Source organism: Malurus melanocephalus, unplaced genomic scaffold (assembly GCF_030028575.1).
Source record: "Malurus melanocephalus ecotype Western Australia unplaced genomic scaffold, MMel_1.1 scaffold_659, whole genome shotgun sequence".
In the NCBI taxonomy this organism is placed as follows: domain Eukaryota; kingdom Metazoa; phylum Chordata; class Aves; order Passeriformes; family Maluridae; genus Malurus; species Malurus melanocephalus.
The window spans coordinates 62501-84201 of NW_026623891.1; the positions used below are offsets into that span (position 1 = coordinate 62501).

The 21701-nt window shown below is 41.6% G+C and overlaps 1 protein-coding gene across 1 annotated transcript in view; it reads right to left on the reverse strand.

Annotated features, from left to right (window-relative positions):
- MTHFD1 (methylenetetrahydrofolate dehydrogenase, cyclohydrolase and formyltetrahydrofolate synthetase 1) overlaps positions 1 to 21701 on the reverse strand; it is a 40711-nt gene that overhangs the window by 10784 nt on the left and 8226 nt on the right. Inside the window, exons 2-18 of the mRNA XM_057383793.1 lie at positions 21498 to 21582; positions 19105 to 19164; positions 18369 to 18422; positions 17865 to 18001; positions 17644 to 17744; positions 17179 to 17315; positions 15663 to 15774; positions 11674 to 11801; positions 10926 to 11023; positions 10052 to 10225; positions 9406 to 9542; positions 9064 to 9110; positions 6681 to 6788; positions 6507 to 6581; positions 4627 to 4729; positions 3402 to 3478; positions 2290 to 2430 (exon numbers count right to left, since the gene is read on the reverse strand). Of these exons, the coding sequence (XP_057239776.1) occupies positions 2290 to 2430; positions 3402 to 3478; positions 4627 to 4729; positions 6507 to 6581; positions 6681 to 6788; positions 9064 to 9110; positions 9406 to 9542; positions 10052 to 10225; positions 10926 to 11023; positions 11674 to 11801; positions 15663 to 15774; positions 17179 to 17315; positions 17644 to 17744; positions 17865 to 18001; positions 18369 to 18422; positions 19105 to 19164; positions 21498 to 21582 (1774 nt within the window). The remainder of the gene's footprint in view (positions 1 to 2289; positions 2431 to 3401; positions 3479 to 4626; positions 4730 to 6506; positions 6582 to 6680; positions 6789 to 9063; positions 9111 to 9405; positions 9543 to 10051; positions 10226 to 10925; positions 11024 to 11673; positions 11802 to 15662; positions 15775 to 17178; positions 17316 to 17643; positions 17745 to 17864; positions 18002 to 18368; positions 18423 to 19104; positions 19165 to 21497; positions 21583 to 21701) is intronic.

Below are 21701 nucleotides of genomic sequence, written 5' to 3' on the forward strand. Positions count from 1 at the left end.
AAGAACAATTAATTTCTCTTTCAGTGCTATGGCAAGGTTAGCAGATAAGAGAAGCAAGGGAGTAACCTTTCAATAAGTATAGTTTACTGTAGCCCATTCAGCAGCACAAAGCAATGTTCTTAGGTTCTGCAAGTAGATTTGTCTTGGACATTTTTCCTTCTTCATTTCAGCAACTCTGTCTACATAGTGACCTTAAAATGTCACAACAACCTGCTACATCCTGCTCAAGTCTCTTGTGCAGAAATAACTTCTAAAGTGAACCTCTGTGTTGATGAAAACAACAAGGCTGACATGAAAGCCAAACATTTCGTCCCAGGTGCAGCCCTGTACCCTGCTGAATTCTGCTTTCTGCACAATGAAAGCTTGTGATTTCATCCCCATATGCTCCAGGAAGAGAAAATTGGGGTTTGGGCATTTTAGTGACTGACAGTCCAATGGAAATCAAACCAGCTGCTACCCAGCACTTGCAAAAGTAACTAAAATTGCTGTCATGAGTCCTGAGTCAAATGTTCACAGCAGTTATGAAAACCTTGACCCATGATGTCTTTTTCTTCCCTTTCAATTTCAACTGAATTGCAGCACTCACTTACATGAAAGACTCTTTCTTTATAAGACATTCACTGGCTTTGTTTCATTAGTTTCAATCTTGCCACATGAAAGCTTATTTAACATTTAATGGATAAGCTTTAAACTTCAGTCATCTCCACAATAACGAAAACTACAGAGCAAGATTTCCATGGCGACATTTCAGACCTGTGTCACTCAGTAGCATTTCAACACATTCCATCTCTAAAAACGTGTAATCAGTTTTTGATTTCACATTTGTTCCCAGATTTTTTTTTTCACTTCCCAGTAGCACACTCATGACATTGGTTGTATCACAGCAGAAGGACACAGCCAGGTCTCTGCAATCACCACATTTCTGCCTGCATGAGCAGCGTGTAACATGGTCCTAATGACATGAGCCACTGGGTGCCATCAGTGCAAACACAGAACAGACAAGAGAACCTGTTGGGTGTCTGAGACCATCCTCCATTCTGCGGTTGCAATGGACAAAATTAAATATAATTAGATTTTTTAAGAAGTAAACAAAAAAAAAAGAGATGAAGACTTCTATCACCTGCGGTCTACAGAAAACTCATAGTAACTCCCAAGCCAAGCACCATCTGCCTACACCTCTGATGGGCAGTAAGAAGGACTCCTGTTTTCCAGTAAAAGGGTTTAACTCAGTTAAATTAAACTGGCAGCATGCTAGGTGTAGGAATTAAAAATCTCAAAGCTGCCTGCAGAACCTTGGCACATGCTCTTTCTCATTCCCAGCAAATGTCTCACAAAGGGATTTACAGATAAATGGTTCCAGCCTGGCAGTTTTCCTGCAAGGCCAGAGTCAGGCCACAAATCTACTGCTTCTTAGCCTTACCCTGGGAGGAAGTAAAACAAATAACCAACGCTCCCACATGTCCCCAAAACAGAGGAAGAAAAAAAAAAAACCTGCAGCAAGATAGCTGGGTAAGCTTTAGTGCCCTACCCCACCTAGGTGGAAACAGGTCAGGAAGAAGTGCCTGGGACACAGGGCATTCCCTGAAACCACACTGAAGCACCATTTGGCAAAGTGCTATCTGACACACTCCACAAACCGGCCAAGAACTAACAATTATTGGATGGACAGCAGCAAAACAGTGCTGCAGCTTGCAATGCTGCTTAGGGCTGTTTTATCCACTGGTAATAAGCACCATCGGTGCAATGTCATTCAGCATTTCATGCAGTGGAAATTAAATATTTGTGTCTCTCATCAAAGGCTGCCTTACAGAGAACACAGACTTTTTGCCAAGGCTTTGGCTTYTGTAGCATTCACAGACTCCCAGAATAAGGTATTCCATCCTCTGTAATTAAATTTGCACAAGGCTTTGTTCCTGCTCAGTGTTTTCCTCACTCCAGGGAGTCTGAGAAACAGGATGGCCAGCAGGATGCATTTTGAGTTTTTCTGATTCATAAACATGCTTTTTACGTAGAAGCCACCACATATTTCCCCAGCAGCTCCTATGGTGCCAGTTTCAACTTCACACACAGCACATCACACAGGACCCTTGTCCCTGCCCAGGTCACATACACAACTCTCTGGATAAGGTGACAGCCCCACTGAAGTAAAAAAYCTTCATAAATTGCAGGGGATGGGATTTTATCTTTGATCTTTTCTATGTTTTTTCTGCACAGAACTGTCTCTTTGCTTTTTAATCCAAGGACTTTCAGAAATAAGAGGAAAGAGCATTTATTAACAATGATTCTTACAAGGTCATCTGCTGTAACTGGTTGTCCTTTTTTGCTGGAAGCCACCACCATTCTGCCAAATCGCTTTTTCATATCATCCARCCCATCAGCCAGGGCTAGGACCGCCATGATTTCACTGCTCACAGTGATGTCAAACTGAGCCTGCAGGAGGTGAATGAAGAATGTGAACTCATTAACATTCCCTAGCAGCAATCCTTACCTCTGATCAATTCTTAAAACAGAGCAAATTATCAGCATCGTAATAAAAAAAAAAAGCAAAGAAAAAATGACAACATACAATATACAAGAAATCCAAATCACTGCTCTCAGAACACACTTCGTTTAATTTGGCCATTTTAAACTGGATTTTTTTCTCTGCAAAATTGAGTAAAACTTACTTATTCTGTTGCTATTACGTGTCTCTCCTGGCACGTACATTAGTGATTCATGTAAGAGCACTTAACAATAACAAATTGTATTTTTGGAGACTGAGCTTACGAACTCATCTGATTATCACTAAACAATACAGTAAAAGATAGAAACACCCACCAACAAAGAATTCAGATGCTATAGGAAATCAAGGGTAGAATTCAGCTGACATAATGCAGACACGTCCACCTAAGGGAAGCTAAGCCCCCTAAGGACATTTCAAATCAAAAGAAAGAGGCTTTTCTGAGCACAATTCATTTGAACTATAAATTAGACAGTTACCTAAGGGAGGAGGGGAGTCACAGCCCAATTGCCTCCTTTCCTCTATTGATTATACAGTGAATCTAGATAAGTGAATCAGATACTGTGTCTAGTTTTGGACAGATACACCCCACCCAAAACACCTGCAGTAGTGAAGATGAACCATTGACCTGCACCATCTTTAGAAAGGGCACTTGGGTACCACTGCTATGCCAGTTATCYCAGTTTGGGAGGCCAATATTCAGGAGAGAACAGGGTAGGAGGGCTCAGACAATAAAACACAGTACTGGTAGCAAATGTAACTGCTTGGTTGAGAAGACTTTCGGCTTTCTCTTTAAAAAGATACTGGTGAAAGATGAAAATAGCTGGCGTTACAGATATCTGCTTTAAGAACACGATTTTAAAAGTACTTTATAAAACATGTGAGAAAAGGGAACAATTACCGTCCGKGTGAAGCCTTTCTCAGTTGGAGACTGTCCAATTGTGATTTTCCTAAGGAACCTGTCATTTGTATCCAGTACTGCAAAGAATGCAGAGAGATAAGAAGTCATAAATTCACACCTGTGCCTTGTGACAAACACCCAGCCAGGTCACCACCAGTGAAAAGTTGGCAGTTTGAGAAACCATCCTCTCCTAAAGAATGGCAAGTGCTGCTCAACATGATTCTTTCACAGAACTGACTGCAATCAAGTTAAGACACCCACAGATACACCAGACCCTGCACTRCATCCAGAGGGAGTCTGGCATTCCTTTGTGTGGATTAACCATCAGACCAAAGCTGCTCTGAAAAGCAGAACTGCTAATATTATTCCAATTGATTTTTCCCCATCATTAACCAATATGAATTCAGGAAATTATTGCAGTCAAAAAGAAATAAAATGATCACTTTRTAAGTTAAGTGATAAAATGGTCAGATGCTATCATTTAGTGAGAATTGTTTCACATAGCTCCATTAAGATGAATTACCTTGGAAACACAAACTATGAAATAYTGGCTTAAATTTGCTGTTTCTTACTATATGCTTGAAATATTCCAAGTGTTTTATGAAATATTTCCCATGAGGTGGACTACTTTAGCCTCATTACAGGTTATGAAGCAAATTCTAGAAAATACATTTCACACTGTATTTTAGAAGAAAAAAAAGGAATACTTTTGGAGTCTAATTCAGAAAAAAAAAGTCCACTTTAAAAATTCTTTTGATAGTGAAATATTAAATCTGCCAGACCAGAGAATTATCTTACCTTCAATTATCCTTAAAAACCTTTTAAAAATCTGGCCTTCATTTGCTGTCATTCCCTGACAGAGCAAGTGGGCAGATTAAAACTGAGTTTAATCCCAGAGCAGAACCCTCTCTTTACTCACAGAGCAGTCAGGTAAAAAGGCTGCTGGCTATAGTTGCCAAACTCAATTTTTCAGTGACTGACAAATCCAGAAACACAAACTTGCACCCATGAGGAAACTCTTGATATTTGTGAATTCAGAGGAGATTCAAGCCCCTTTGTTAGACCCTTCAGAGATGGGATCCCAGCTCCAGGCAACTATCCCACTAAATTTAAGGAGAGCCAGCTCTGCCCTCTTCCCCAGGAAACACAGTTTCAGCTGCAATTGCAAACATCTCTTTTGAATGTTTTGTTTCTCAGTAATTCTTTCATTTAAYGTCTCTTGTACCTCTTTGCCATGTTATGGTGCCTGGGTCAATGTCCAGTCTCACAAATGAGTTCACTTCTTCCTTTGTCAAAGCCAYAGGATCAGTTTTGTTAATGCCCAGTTTCTACGAGAAGAAAAGACAAATAAAAGGTATAGCAAGGAGATTCCCAGAAATGAACCTTTTACTGCAATACTGAGGCTTTGGCAGCAGCATCTGCACATTCAGGAATAAGGAGGGGCTGCCCTTTTGGTGCCCTTTCTCCCAGACCCCACAACAACATCGGATGATCCACATCAGCATGTGTTGGACAGAGCTTGGTGCTGTCCAGCTCTGTCCAGCTCTGTCCAGCTCTAAAGGGCAAGGCAGACAGTGGAGCTCATTAGGGCAGGTTGTCACCAAGCTCTGTGCAAGGCACCTACAGGAAGATTCAGAGACAGCTCTGCAGTTCCTTCCACGCCTTGTTCTCGTCATTAGTCTCACATGCTCACATCCATTTGCCATTAGTTTGCCCGGGGTCACTGCACACAGCCACACATATTTAAAGCCACTGCTTTCAGCATGCTGGTTAAGCAGCACAAAGGAGGAATTAAACAATTCAGTCACAAGGCTGTCAGCATCCCAGAAAGCTGATCTTGAACACACTGAGAGGATGGGCACTTTGCCAAGTTGCTTAATTGAGAGAAGAATTATCTCAAGAAGCCTGATACAAGCGCAAGCTTAGGCATGAGGGAAACGATTCAGTTGATTTATGAACGAGCAAGGTTTTTTTAAATTAACTAGACAGTTAAGTGTATTTTTCTCCCGAAGAACAGCAGGGAAGAAGAAAATCTGTTCTTTTCCTCTTCAAACGTATCATTTAGAAAAGGAAATAAACAACAACAGTGACAAAGATACCATCTTTCTGGATTATTAGCATCCTGTTCACATCTTGACATTTAATAACCAGAAGAGTGGTTAGGGTAGAGTTCCCTCAGTCCATCAGGAACACCAAGCACTATGACATCATTTTTTGCTCAGCAGTGGAAGCAAACCACACATTCTCTAATGGTTGAGACATTATAGCCAATTAATATATCAGAGTTTTACCTTCCTAAGTAGTCTAACTACTGCTCCTGACTTCCAAGTGGGCAACTGATCCAGCCTGAATACYCTACAAAAACAGGCTTGTACCTAGAAGGAGCTCAGCATGGCCGGTCTGTCCTCCTAGCTGAAAGGTTCAAGCCCAGAGCAAAACCATTCATCTGTTAATCCTTATTTTTGCCAAAGTCAATGTGAACTTGCACATGCCCTTCAATTTTGAGGATCAGAGGAGCTGTGGGCTGTTCAGGAACTGCCATTCAGTGACAGGGCTACTTATCTAACTGGGAATTCTTTTTTTTTTTTTTTTGCAGAGGAGAAATTGGCTATGTATGGAACAGGTGTTCTTTCCATTTTTTTGTTTTCTTAATATGGGTAAGACAAAGAAAATTCTCTACGCTCTCTTTTTGCTGAATTTTATAAATTGCCTTTTTTGTGCTGTATAATCTACATAGCTGTCACATGGGAGCCATTAATCTCTAGCTGTAGCTGTGTGTAATGTAGAGACTGAATCTAGTTTTTTCTTAAACTGCATTAAGGACACTGAATTGACAACACTAATGAAGGATGCTAATCTCTTTGTCTCTTCCCACTGTGTGTTAATCACAGAGCATGATATCAATGATTCCACCCCTTGGGGCTGCATCTCACTGTCTTCTGTGCTGTATGAAGGGCTACCACACTTTTGMACACTTTATGTAAAAAATAAATGCCAGCAGAATGACATAGGGGACAACATGTGGGTTTCTGTAAGGTAGCTCTGCCTCCCTAAAGGATGAGTAAATGGAACAGAACCAGAAACCAATGAGAAAGCAGAGCTCACCTGTAGTCTTCGGATCTGAATGTCTGAGAACTTCCTGACACCATTGATGGACGGCACCAAACGGTTGTAGAGAGCCTTGCAGAATGAAACAGGCACTTAATCAGCACTGCTGGCACACCCAAAACAGCCCTGCCAAATTGGGCTGGGATCAAATCCATGGTGAAAGGACTGTACCTGGTCAGACTGAGTCATCTCGTGGAATATACGGGCGTCAATGGCAGCAGCGACCAGGTTGTTGGCTGCAGTGATGGCATGGATGTCACCAGTGAGGTGAAGGTTAAACTAGAGGACATAAAACATATCAGTTGCCTCATCCTCCTGCAATTTTCATTTATTCCAACTCACCGTAGACAGATGGAAAGAGGAGTATTAATAGTAATGTTAAAGTGGGTGAGGGTGGAGGGGGAGAGATTGMTCAGAGCAGTATGTGGAAGAGAGGAAAGAATTTCTCTAAAACAKAAAAATGCCTCCCCCACATTCATGTCATTTTACAAACTTCTAGAACAAAGCTCCCAAATAAAAAGTTGTTTGTTTTTTTCTTTTCCCCTCTACAAGAACAGTTCTCACAGACTCCTTGCCACTTAAAAAAGTCTAACTCAGCATATTCTGTGATTCTGTGATSTGCACTGCTCCTCCTTCATCTTCCTCCTGACCCCTTCATTTGCACAGCAGGTTTCCTACATACATTAGCTGAAGTGGCTGCTGCTCCCACAAGGGATTTGAGCTAAACTGGAACGAGAAACCTTGTGAAGCACCAGCAGTAGAGCTGTGGTTGCACAGAGCTCTGCTTAAGGTAACCACCCAAACACAGACTCACAGGCAGAACTTGTAGACCACGTACTACACAGTGACACTGCTAGTAGTTTTCCTTAGTTCTATCTCATTAAAAGATAGCTTGAGTGTGTTTGCCTACATGGCTGCACTGTAGCTGTGAAGCTGGTGAAGGGTCTAAATTGGATATGAGGAAAAACTTCTTCATGGAAAGGCTTCTAAAGCACCAGACCAGGCTGCCCAAAGAACTGGTGGGGTCACCATCCCTGGAGGTATTTAAAAAGCATGCAGATGTGGTGCTTGGGGAGATGGTTTAGTGGTRAGCATGGCASTGCTAGGGGAATGGTTGGACTTKGCAATCTTAAAGGTCTTTTCCTACCTAAATGATTCTATGAGTATGGCAGGTGARTAAAAGGTGTGGTTAAAACAATCCTCTTCATCTCTAGCAAAGCAGCAAAGGAAGAATATGAAAAGGGGATATTAGAGAAGGTGGCATGATGGAAAATCTTAAAATACCATTTTACTGAAGCCTTGTTACTGTGGTCTCAAACCCACAAAACTAAAAGAGAATGCAGCTAGTCACACATTGATTATAAATCCTAATTAGTAAAYGCTCATTGTTGTCTCATTCTGCATACATGCAACAAGAAGCAATTATTATTACCTTGGTTCTGCAGTATGAACTCAAAAGTTTTTCACTTGCTATTTTTTTCATAAGATGAAAGCTGCATGCAGAATTATCAAATGATGTATCAAGGTCATTATTGTAACTGGTGACTCCAGCTACTCTAATTTTACCAGACATGMACTAACTAAAACACCCCCACAAAACTATGAGCATATGTATCACGTGGGTCATACTTAAAGAAAGTAATTTCAGCCAGCTTGGTTCCTAGAGTGTGACAGTTTCCCACTGCTGCACACAGTCAGGTATTTTGGCTTGTCTYATTAACACTCCCAAAGAGGAGGAGGTTATTTTTCCTATCACATCTATCCTTCACACATGTTCTTGGCACGTGACTWAATCAATATTCTGCCTCCCTAACATCTTTATCTTTCATGGACTTGCTGTATCAATTAGAACAAACAGCCCTTTTGATCRTTTCTGCTTTTCTTACTGAAATTGTCCTGTGTCAATCTACAATGCATGAGWCAAAGGTAGAATTCTACAGGCAATTACTCTGAGAGCTGAGAGAGGCACGAGAGCACATGCTACACGTGCTTTTTAATTCCTTGCCTCCAGACACAGAATTTTACTTGTTGTCAAGTCACATCAGAAATRTGTTCCAGTGCCAGCCCTCCACGGGCTGAGGTCTTGGCATTGCTGATTCCCAAATTCCCCTTTCCCAGTTCATATTAGTAATCTAAAACACAAGTACACCAAAATAGCTCACKGAAAGAGTCAGTGGCCACCACAGCTGACAAAACTATGCAATATTCTTCCAAAATACATTAAGCCATTATCATCTTYATTTCAGCACTGGGAAAATGAGGCACGGGGAAAATTGCTCCAGGATATACAGCAATTCAAGGCAGAAAAGGGGAGGAAACAAAGGAACTGGGAATTCCTAACTCTATGAAGTTCTCTCACCATGACGGCACRACTTCTGAAACAACCCAAAGATGTTTGCTTGTTAAAAACAAAAACTTTGCTTAAATCAAGCATCCAGTTCTTGGGAGCACTACACTAGGTTATAAACTTATGGATTTTCTAAGTTATCTGACTGCAGTATCTCTTCAAGGTCTGTGAGCTGTAAGTGCAATGAGGCTTTGTATAAAGAATTACCTCTTCCATGGGGACAACTTGACAATAGCCACCACCTGCAGCTCCACCTGCAGAGAGACAACAGTCAGACCACACCAATCCAGAGGCCTCCAGCCCAGAATGCTATTGAATGTGTTTGCTTAATGGCTCCAAGAGGGCAGCTACCATCAGCTGAGGGCAGCTGAGTTTAAATCCCAGCATAGTATCTTGAAGATAAAACTGAAGAAATTTACCCAAAGCTTTTCTCTGAAAATAAATTAGATTGTTACTAGGAACTATGTAAAACTACAGTGCAGCAGAATAAAATCTCTGCATGCCGTCTTTCCCCATTTAGGCCAACTGCAAGCAACAGAACAATCATACCTTTTATGCCAAAAGTTGGCCCCTGAGAAGGCTGCCGAACACAGGCAAAGACATTCTGGTGAAGGTGTGCTCCTAAGGCTTGGACAAGGCCAACCGTGGTGGTGCTCTTCCCCTCTCCCAGGGGAGTGGGAGTAATTCTGCAGCAACAAAGCAGAAGAGACACAATTGCACCCTTGTAGTGGGTAAGATTCTAAACACAGGGATAAAACAGTCACCCAGTGATTGCAGTTAATGAGAATTCAAATTCTGGACTGGCTTAGACTTCAGCTGATTTTCGTCAGTTCAAAACTGGAATAAGACTGGCAAATTATCACATAGTTGTCAGCAGTTATCTCTGAAACAACTTGATAGCTCCTGCTGAAGGCAGGCTGCTAGACCAGGAGAACTTGGCCTAGTACCAGTGTACCCCTCATAACCCTGACCTGCAGACCAAAACAATTCACCTCCTGGAGAGAAATGTTAAGCTACACTCCCACAGTTTCCCACAGGTGATGAAGCTACTTCCTAAACTACTAAATTTTCACAGTGTGATTTAATAAAACCCAGAGCTCTCCATATGGTCACCACCCTACAAAAAGCAATACAAGTACAAGCCATGCTAATAAAATATTTCATCTTGTGATATCTCAGTTAGGGAAGCACCTACCCAGTAACGACGACGTATTTGCCATCTGGCTGATTCTTCAGACGTTTCAGAACTGAGAGCTGAACCTTGGCTTTAGTTTGACCATAGAGCTCCACCTCATCAGGGAAAAGGCCAACTTCTTGTGCAACTTGCTCAATGGGCTTGGGGATGCAAGACTGGGAGATTTCAATATCACTTAAAGAAAAAGAGCRAGAGGAGTTTGTAAGTCAAAGACTTCCCACAAATTCCCCACTTCTGGATGGCATAAACTGCAAACACCTGATCTATATTGTACAAGTCAATCTTTAAACCCTCCTAATTAAATGAATCAATCCTACTAATATCAGGTACACTAGAATAGACACATCTTCAGAGTTGCCTTCTTAAAAATAAGAAAAAGGTAAAACCCAAACCAAACAACAATTCCTCACCCCAATTGCCCTTTGTAGGCAATGTGTTATGATCCCACAGGTATTTTGCATATGTTCAGCTGCTTCTTGGTGTCTTGACACCAACAACTCCTATTTGAAGATGCAAGTGTTTTGGCATGCCAGACTGAAAATTTTCCAAAATACAAGTGTTCCACTATTTTCTGAATTGGCAACCATCTAGCTGGCCCAAAAAGTCTCTGAAAGACCACGTTTGAATTTTAGTATTATCAGAATGATAATGATAATGATAATATCAATATGTTGCTTACATTTCAACAGATATCACAGCACTACTGCAGGCTAGCTCTGTTCCCTCAGGAAGATTTCAGTGCTTTACCTCTCTCCAAACTTCAATCCCAGCTACAATCTACATACATGTAAGCCCTGTATTATACAAAGCCTGGGAAGAGAAGTCAATACTATGCTGCATCAATACTGCCAGTAGCTTCATTTGAAAGCATTACCTTGGAACAGGCATCTTTAGGGTAAGCTGGTTGTATTGGATGGTCCATTTTCCAGGCTGGAACTTCTCCAGAAAACGCTGTGCACTCTCCACAGTGCTCTAAAATGAGCAAGGGAATGAATTATTGCAACCACCACAGTATGAACCACACCRGTTAACAAAGAGACCAGGAAGGTTTGCCCCTCCTATCTGTTTCAGTTTGGGATTAAACCAAAGTGCTTCCATTAAAGCCTTTGTTAATAATCCAAAATGAGATTCTGTTTGCAGTTTTCTTAAAAAGAGAAGATCCCACCATATCTAACTCTCTACTGATCTTCCAGTGTGCTGGATTTTTTGGGGTGTTCTGTGCCAGCAGGACTTCTTAAGCAAAGCATGGAAACAGAGGGACCTGGCTTATGCGGTTACTCTCCTTTTTATCCAAACACTCAACAGATAGTTTTAGAATTACAMCCAGAGCATTATAAGACCAGCCTGTTTCTTACTGTTTTGAGTGACTGCACTCAAAAAAACGTAAAAAAATCCTCAAAAGCAACCAACCAGAGACTTCTGTTCTAACATTTATCTAAACTCTTTCTTCTTCCTCAGTTAACTGAATCCAAATTGTTTGGGCTAGAAGCTGGAAACCCTAACYAGATCTCTGCAAGAGCAATAAGGGAGCACCAGCTGCTTTGGTAGCGTGCTGATGGTCAGCAGTAACATCCCCCAAAGCAAACACACAGATGAGCACAGTCCCAAAGTCTGCTCAGTACCTGCATTAACATGGCCACAGTCATAGGCCCAACACCACCAGGAACTGGGGTGATGAAGGAAGCTTTTTCCTTTGCTGAATTGTACGCCACATCTCCCACAACTCTCTTTCCACTGGCCTTTGTRCTGTCTGGGGATTTAAGGAGAAAAGTAAGTTACACATCACATTTYACCACAGCAACAGAGGAGACAGAGCTGACTGAAGCTCAAGTCTTTAATTCTGCTGGAGTAAACAAAATAGAAGCTGAGTACCCAGGAAGCTGCAAAGGGAGATAAAAAGGCTAAGACAACATCACAAGATGAAGCTGTTATCATACTTCACTYGCAGAGTGTCAACAGCTCATGCAACACCCCCCCCCATTAAGCAGCATTTATCCTCAGCCAGACAGATCACCCTTTCCTCGAGAATGCAAGCCTTTTCTCAGTGGCTCATGGCCCACAGGGTAGTTTAAATGAGATGTCAACCAACATCTAGGAGAGGGGAGAGAGGAAACATGGCTGATATATTCCAAAACCCCAGGTTTACATTTACTCTGTTCCATTTTGGAGACATCTGGGCCTTACTATTGAATAAAATCACCTGCCTTTACAGAAACTGAAGTCAGAAAGTGCCGAGCTTTTCAATTGTCACTGCTAGTTTAATGATGGACCAGTAAATAGTGCAGTTCACAAAGATCAGTCTTTGTGAGTCAAAACAAACCTCACAGGTGGCTTAAGAAAGCTTCTCCTTTCTCTTGGGCATAATATTTTTCTACATCTTACTGTACTACATGAACTGACAATTCCAAAGCAGATATAGCCCTTTTTTTCCAGTGGTGACCTTTAAGCTCACCCATAAAAAGAGAAAGATGCAAAATTTATTAGTAAACTAGCACAGTCATCTAAGGAAGTCACTGATTACAGCACATAAAAACAAAAAATTTAAGGTTGCTCCTGGAATGGCAGATTCACACTTCAGATAWAGGACTCTAAAGAGCTTTTAACCAGTGTGAAAACCTGAACATTTTAATGTTGTTATACTGAAATATTATATTGCATACAATAAGTGTATGTTTGAACAGAACACAATCAATAACTTTTCATATACATCTGGTGAGGGGGAGGAGTGGAAGAGAAACCAAACTCCTAATCAGCTGATTATGTTAAAACCAAAGAGAGAACAAAAGCAGCTCCTGCCAAGATTATTTTTTAGCTGCATTGTTACTGACAATTACCAGCCTGGATGCTTTGCTGTGTTTGTGTTTTAAGCAATACTATTTCTCCCTAAAGCTCAAAGCCTGAAAAACATCACAGCTGATAACCAGTGTTCCTGCAGCCGCTGTCACGGCTGCTGCCTGAACTGCAGACCAGTTTGGCCTTCCCCCCTAGAGACCAATTTAATTAAGGCTGCTAAAGGTAAATAATRTAATTGTATTTTCTTCCAAGGATGCCAAGCAGGCTCATCAGCCACCMTGGCCAGGAAGGCTCTCAGCCCAAGAATGAAGAAAACATGCAGGCGCTCCAAAATGCCTCATCTGTTACACAGACAGAGATGCGCACAAGCCAAACAATCCCTCAGTCCCTGCTTCAGCATCTGCACCTCACACCAAGCACTGYTGAGCACAGATTAGGAGCTATTCTATTACCTGCAAAATATTTTTTGAAAAAAAGCTCACATACAGTACTTGCCATCTTTCCCTGTAATTTCACCTGCTCAATATTCAGCATCCCACTCTTAAAAAATACAAACGAAAGTTGYAGGGAGTATCAGTGACACTACAACCATACAACCATACTGTGAAAAAGCTCTCATATTCCTCTTTTCAAGGCTCCCTGTTAGCAAAGAGAGCAAAATCTCATAGCAGAGGAAGACTTCGAAGAGTTGCTTGCTCCACTCCACCAGGACTCAGAGAAGGACACTCCAAAGACAGTGCCATCTCTGGCAACATCTTGCACTGCTTTCCCTTTCTGAATCAGAAAATTCCTGCATGGCTGCAATAAGGTATCCAGACTATTTGCTGGACCAGTCGTCCAACTGCAGCAGTGGAGAGATAAAAATACAATCCAGTTTAGAAAGTGAGAGACACTCATCTGCTCCAGCAAAGGTTTCAGGAGATCATTTTTTCCTGGCTACTTGGAGACCTGGAAGAAATTCTGTTCATACACATAAACACAAAGCCAGATGTGACTGGAGTGTCTCTTTCAGCCTCCAAACTGGCACCCTTGGGAAAATTCAGGMCACTCTCCATTCAAAAGCACAACAGCTGCATTTGTTTGGCACTATGTGGCTATAACTTGTGTAAATTCCAACTTGGCAAGACTGCATGAGGCTGATGTCCTGATACATCAAATCAGATTGTGATGTGCCTGGACAGAGTACCCTGACTAGCAAGGCAAAAGCATATCCAGGGACTGCCATGTCTTCTAGCTCCAACTCACAGCTACACCTGGGAGGCACCCAGATGGGTGCACTGACACCTRTGGCAAGATGCATGTGCTCTCTCATCCACCACATTCAATGATCCATCACAGATAGCAGCAATATTCTATCAGTACAGTAACTTAGCTGGAGAAACCAGCAAACTGGCCACTATTCTTTCTGCAGCACTGCAATTCCCACAATTCTGGTACTCATTTCCCAAAAGATTCAGCTGAAAACTTTTTTTGCAAGATATGAGAGGAGAAGAAAGAGTCAGGAAAACTCAACAGCTTCAGAAAATCACAGGAAAGAAAAACAAAAAGGAGTCRGTGCCATCCATCATTTCAAAATGTGACAATTTCCATGATGCTCCATCAAGTCTCAATTATCAAATCTCAGTGCCATCAMGTGTATTCCACGTGACACTGACTGAGTTGGGCGCACAAGAAGCTCAGATGTCAGTGCACTGCTCAAGGCAGGCTAGCTGTAAAGGAGCAGGGATGTGTCCTCAGAGATGCAGTTCACATAAAGCCTGACAAACAGGTCATACCATCATATATCAGAAACACAATGGGGGTTTTATTTGCAATGCGTCAGTTGGGGAGACTCCAATCCATTCTGCTTTATGAACATCAGCAGTGACCCTGTGGGTTTTGGCAAATGGCCTAAATTTGGGTAGCTTGGAACAAACAMATCAAGCAACAAACAGCAACGGCAGATGACTTTTTAATTTTAATTAGACGGAGGACTAATGTTTTTAAATGCAACCCAATGTCAACTTTGAGTAACAAGACCACTGAACAGAAATTCTTTACATTCTGTTAAATAATGGCAACAAAATGACTGATTAATTATGAAAACTACCTTTTAAAAGCCTTGTGGGTGTAGCACAGAAAGAATGACTAATTTTCCATATCATTCACTATCTGTAATTTGGATTTAAATGAGATGAAAACAGAAATTGCCAGACTGTCTGTACCATCTTCCTAAGGAAGGAGCAGCTAAGTGAAACCCTACCCTAAAATCCATTATGTTAAAGCACTTTATTCTTACATTCTCATGCCTGAGCCATTGTCACCAATACTCTTGCACAATCTGCTTTGTTTCAAGACAACAGCCATTCAAGCCTAAGATGTTAATGCTGTGACTCAACAAATCCACAGCTACTTTAAGAGATTGCTTGTCATTTCTGTATTTCAAAGGGAACAGCTTCATCAGATCCAACCACGAAGTAATGACAGCAAAGCCATTGCTCTTAAGTGACAACAACGACAAGACTTCACAATGTAGTTTGGGGCAAATTAAATTGATATTCTGTTGCAATCTTAGGCCTCCTCCTTCCTCTGTTAATCATCAGCCTCCTTGAAGGCAGAATCAAAACTTCCACTGATCTGGCTTAGGAGAGTACTTCAGTGTTTTTTCACKTAGGCATGGTCAGAGGGTGCCATCACTACTTAAGACAGACTTACAAAAGAAAGAAGTCCATGTGGACCAGAGACACCAAGGAAATTATACATAAACTTAGCAACTGCATTTCTATACAAACAAACACATCACAACCACATCCCCACTTTTTATAGGTTAGTCACACACCTGGCACATGGTTAATTCCACAGTCAATTACGATTGCACCAGGCTTGATCCATTCGCCTTTTACCATTTCAGCTCTACCAGCTGCAACCACCAAGATATCAGCTTTGCCGACCTATAAAAAGATTAAAAAACAATAAACAACTGTGTATCACACTGGACGTGCAAAAACGCAGAGCTGCTTCTGCAGCAATTTAGATCAGCTTCAGTTGCTGTGAAACTGTGCTCACCCACTGCCACTGAAGGCATGGAAGGGCACTGTCAGCAATGAAAGGTAGCTGCCAGTTCCTTGGCAAGGACAAATTCCTGCAGCTAGAAATTATGGCCTATTTTCACACTCCTACCCTGAACTATCGCTAGTCAACACTTCACAACCTCCTCTGAACTCCTCCATGATTCCCAAGTGGATCATACATGCTACATTTAGATAAAATTWAAGCCTTCTGCATATTCTTCTCTTCCTCCCTTCAAATATCCCTGCACATTCAGTGCTAGAAATATACCCAGCACTCATCAGACAGCAGCCAAGAACAACCCCTGCACAGAACTAAGCAGCACTCTACTTGTGACAGCACTGTCTTGTGCTTTTCATGTCCAGGACTGCAGAACACACAACTCCAGGGGAAGCTGACTGTATTTCAGCACTAATATTCATTCAGGGACTACTCAGTAAATTTGACAGATCCAGTCATGAAGCTGGTGTTAGAGACTCYAACTAAAGCTCGTTGTCAGTTCCTGCACTGCTTCATTCACTTAGGAAGSTCCTATCCCTTGGAATGTCTTTCTTTTAATCTTCAAGGGAGATAAACTATTTTTAAGATTTCATTAAGTATTAGCACTTCAATTTTTAATCAACCTAATGATGGTCTTACTGAACAGCAACTTAGCAACTTGTGAAGCACTGCAGTGTTTCTGATCTACTTCGTGAGTTATATTCAAACACTCCTACTCCCTTCTCAGCTTTAATACTTGCCTACAGAGCCTGGCAGTGCTGATGGCTCTACGAAATCCAAGTAGGTGGCAGCACAGCAAAACACTATTTCTGTCATTCYCACTGCTGAAGAGGAAAATGGTACCAACTCCCTGTCATAGAAAATTGACTAAAAAAAAAACAAACCAACTGAGAATCATTTGGTCTAACATTTCTCAGCCATTAGAGCAGAAGACCACCTGGCCCTTTTTGGTAAAAAAAAAAAGCCAACAAAACAACAAAAACATATGCTGTTTTGCCAGCCCCTACATGGACATTAGGAAGGGATGATTAAATTCTCAGCACTTGCTCAAAGGAAACAAAAATAATAATTTTATTGTTATAATTAAACCCTTCTAATTAAGCRCCAAAAATAATCAAGATCCTATTCCAGCGGAAGTATTTACACAACCACACAGGGAGCATGACTGGGAAACCAAATGAGATGAAAAGCAACCCAGACCTAATGACTCAGAGCAGCAACACACTGAGCAGCAATGTGCACGGAGCAGCAGTGGCCTGGAACAAATAACTACAGCCTGCCCTTACCTCCTCAGCCAGGGTGGAGGTCTTGGAATGGCACGTGGTGACTGTTGCATTATTCCAGAGCAGCAGGTCGTGCATGGGAGCACCCACGATCTTACTGCGSCCGATCACCACAGCTCTTTTCCCTGCCACCTGGACACCTGCGCCACAGAGAGTTGGGAGAGAGCAAAAAAGAGGTCACTGTGCAGCCTAATACACACTAACTCAAACAAACCTAGAGTCTTGGTCAGTTTGTTTCTGGCCCTGGTACTTCAGAATATTATTTTTCTTTGTTGTGTGTGGTAAGGAATTGCAGTTTAGAGGGAAGACGCAAAGATCATTTTAACCCAGTTCTTTTACTATCTAAGGCAGCAGAGATGAAATGTGGTATCTCAGCAGAAGTTGTGAAGCAGAGCCTTGCAATGTGTGTAATTTCTACACTTACTGAAGACTACTGCACTCATGAATAATGTATGGCAACCTCCTTACCTGTCTGCCTGATAAGCTCCATGCATCCCTTTGGCGTACAAGGAATGAAGCAGTCTCCAAGGTCCCCTCTAGAGAGTTTCCCAGCATTGATGCTACTTAAGCTGTATTTTGAAAGAATAAAGGTCAAGTAAGATGCCCCGTCTCACTGTTCAAGAGAAAATAAAGAAAAGAGGTTTCTTTCTGGAGTAGCTGTCATGCTCTCCAGGGGTRAAGTCATTTACCCATCCACGTCCTTCTCAGGTGCCACAGCGTTGGTTATTTTTTCTGTGTTGATGGGTGTGTTGGAGTCGAGCGGCAGCTGCACTATGAAGCCATGAACAGCTGGGTCTGCATTCAAAGAGGCAATGCACTTGAGCACCTACAACAGCAAARACMAAAAAACTAATGGCTGATAAACTGGAATACGACTGATGCAAAGGGAAAGATATAATTCTAACTGGATTAAAAAAATACATGCTTTATGTTTAGTTTTTCCACCCAAAAGTATAAACCACCTAAAATTTTTATTTGAAAAAAGAAAAAAAAAACTTTTTAAGTGTGACTTTTCCATKACAGTGTTTTAGTTTTCTTTTAAAAAAAGCCCAAAAATACCTCAACTCTTTTTTTGTGAGTTAACATCAATGGATAAGTAGTCTTTTTTTTATACAATGACAGGGCAAATATAAGTTGGTATCTTGAGCTCAACACCAGTTATGTATTTTTTCATCAGCGGCTATATTACTTACATCAGCTTCTGTTGCTGTGTTTGGCAGTTTTATGTGATTGGCACTGATCCCAATCTGCAAATGAGAATAACAACAAATTATCTGATTTCTGAATTGACATCCAATTGATCTGGCTAATCTCTCTATCCAGCTTAATCACAGCGGCATTCTGTCACATTTCCCAGGTCTATCTCCTGCTCCTGAGGCTCCAAGTCCTATTATTTAGAAATACCATCAAAGAAAGATTAGAGCTTTGTCTACTTAGTCTGTCCTTTAACTGTCCTGTTCACCTTTTAACATGAACAACATCAACCTTGCTTGACAGCACATGGCTTTAAGATGCCAGCAGAAATGCCAGCTATCACCTAGGGAGAAACGGACTCATCTGTGCTCCTGCCCTRCTGTAGCATGTAACATTGTATCTGTGACAAGCACAAAACAACTGCGGGTACAAGATATTGAGGGAAGATAAAGCCAAGGCTGCAGGTCAGGAAAAATATCAGCACTTCAGACAAATGTAATCTGTGGTGATCACACCAGAAGTGGCACTAACACAAGCACTGCTGTGACCAGAGCACCCCATCTGGCTCTCAGGTTACACACTTGCACTACATCCTTGTAACAAAGAACTCAGGCCACTGGTTCCTCCAATACTGGCAAAGATTAGACAAAACTCTTTGACTTGCRTCTGTTTTTCATATTCTGACCTGAACAATTGTAGGAAGATGAAATGCAATCCTAAAAGTCCAGGCATTACCTCAGCAGCAGCCTTCAGCTTCATGTTGATGTAGAGGTTCGAATCATCCCGATTTCCAACCTAAGGACAAAAAGACAGTTGAATCACAGCACAGAATACAGCCTCAGAYACAGGCTGAGATGGGCTTAACCCTCAGCTTCCTTCGATCTACATCAAGGAGACAGAGGTATTCCTGGACAACTGTAAAACACACTGATAGAGGCTGTAAGCGGCTGGAGCCAACGGGAAAGTTCTTTCAAGTAAGAGGCAGCTGAAGACAATTTGTCTGATCTCCTGCACGAACACCATTTCCACCTGTTGAAAATCCTTAGAACCACAGTGGTCTTCAAAGCAGAAAATACCGCCTACCATCTGATCTGATAAAGTTAAATCCTCAGCTAATTAACATGATCAGCAGGTGCTGAGAACATTCAATTATCTGATTAAGGCTTTCAGAAAAGTTGGGCCTCTGATACCCAGGAATCTTAATTTTATGCACATATGTGTGCTTTGATGGAGACATTTCTTACACTGCTGTTTTGAACCTTGAAAATTTTCCAGCCAAACAAAAAACAAAGCAAGGACAAAATGAAGCACAAAGAGAAAGCAGCAAGTGGAACAAATGCCTGCAGCTTTTGGCAGTATTGGGTGCTTACAGTATGACTGCATTTCAGGAGACCTCTTGCATCATCCAGTATGTTTTGTTAAAGGTAATACTCCTTCTAACCTGAAGAAATGGGGGGTCAAATAAGGAAAAACAGATAAAGCAAGCCCTTGAAACCCTGTTCCCTGGTGCTTGGGAACTATCMCTGGTTCTCATATAAATTACAAACTGCAGGGGTGACGGCATTACCTGATCACCCAGCACACTTCCTCCCTAGGTGTAGTTAAAGGGTCTGTCTCCCCTGCAAAGTCTGCTGGCTTTAGGAAAAGACATGCCTCATACAGGGCAGAGAAGCAGGAGATGTCAGCAAACATATATTGTGTGAATAAGGAATTACTGATTACAGGACAGAAAAAATAAAGATTAACTGACTTATTCTTTGAGCTCAGAGGACACCAGATGCCTCCCAAGAAATGAGCACATAATGTATGGCATGCTACACATCAGAAACTGTTCACTGTCCTGACTCCACTGAAAATAGACAGCTACAAATATCAATATTAGGAGATGAACTCCAAGCCCAGACTGTTTGGCAGCTTACAAGAGTGTCAGACAGCCACAGGGCAAACAGTTGTGAAAGACTCTGAGACAATACAGGAGTGAATACAGGCCCACCATGACAACAACCCAGTAATGCTACAAGACAGCAATTTTTGGAGACAGTTTATGAGGTCAACGGTTCAACAGCTTTCAACAAAGCACTGCTAAATTTTAAATAAAATCCCTTCCTCCCTTCCTCTGAAGGTGCTCCCCCTTCAGAGCACCTGCAGACAAATTTTCTGCAGAGACAATCTTCTTAGAGCTAATGGAAAGAAAACGCAGAAAAAATAACCAAAACAGAAGCACAGATTTGTTCCTGGCATCGAAGAGAAGCATGGCCTTTGTTTGCTATGGTGGTATTAGCACTAGAATCCACAGACAGGCACCAAAAGCTCTGCAGGAGCCCAAAACACTGAATAAGGACAAAAGTCACTTCTCTAAGCAGCCACTTAGATCTCTCCAGTCCTTTGTGGACAYACAGGTCCTTCCTATTACATGACACTTGCTACTGCTAGTCACCTTCTGACCTGAGCACAAACACAAACAGTTCCCATTTTTTATAGCTGCAAAGAAAGAAATTCTGCCAAACACAGGTAAAACCCCTGTACTGACAAGTGCTTTTTACCTCTGCAAGCATTTCTGTGTGGACTCTAACACTTACTCACTTCTGAGAGGTACCCAATTCAGCAACAGGATTTTGTTCCATCCCTTGCACTCAAAGCTATCTCGGCCAAAGGTAAGTTTTGTTTTGTTTGGGTTCCCTCCCCTCCTCTGCCCCTCTTATCTCTCCATGTTTTGACATAMTAGCAAACCAAATCACTTAATAAATCTCCCATTTGGAGGATTTCTGGTACAAACACTTTCCGAAATCTGACAGATTTCAGGGCTCACTCAAGTGCAAAGATTTGGAATAGAGTGTACAAGCACTGTTTCCTCTTATTAGGCAAGCAGTTTGATTTCACCATTTCACAAATATAACAGGGTCTGAAGAAAGAAATAAAACAACTGAAAACCCCCCMAAAATTTCTGGGGTCCTGATACTTGGAAAAAAGATGTATCAGGACTGTATTACCATCCCACAGAGAACCCTGTTCGTTATAAAATGCTTACCTGCCTTGCAGTCAGCAATCTGCAAGGCAGCTTTGATGAAGCTCATCAGCTGTGCAAAGAAACTCATATTTTCTGTAGTTGTCATTAAAGAAAACAATACCTGYAAAATGGCGAGTCCTGGTCTGAAGCCTGGAAATTTCTCAGTCATCTCAATAACTTGYTGCTTTAGTCTGTCTCTCACTTGCCTGAAGAGGGGGGAAAATGAAAACAATACAAGGTAGAAGTTAATCACAGTGCTGAATTCTGATACAGTGATGGATTTGTTCTGATACAGTCAGGAGTTGTAAAGGTGACAGATGCACAG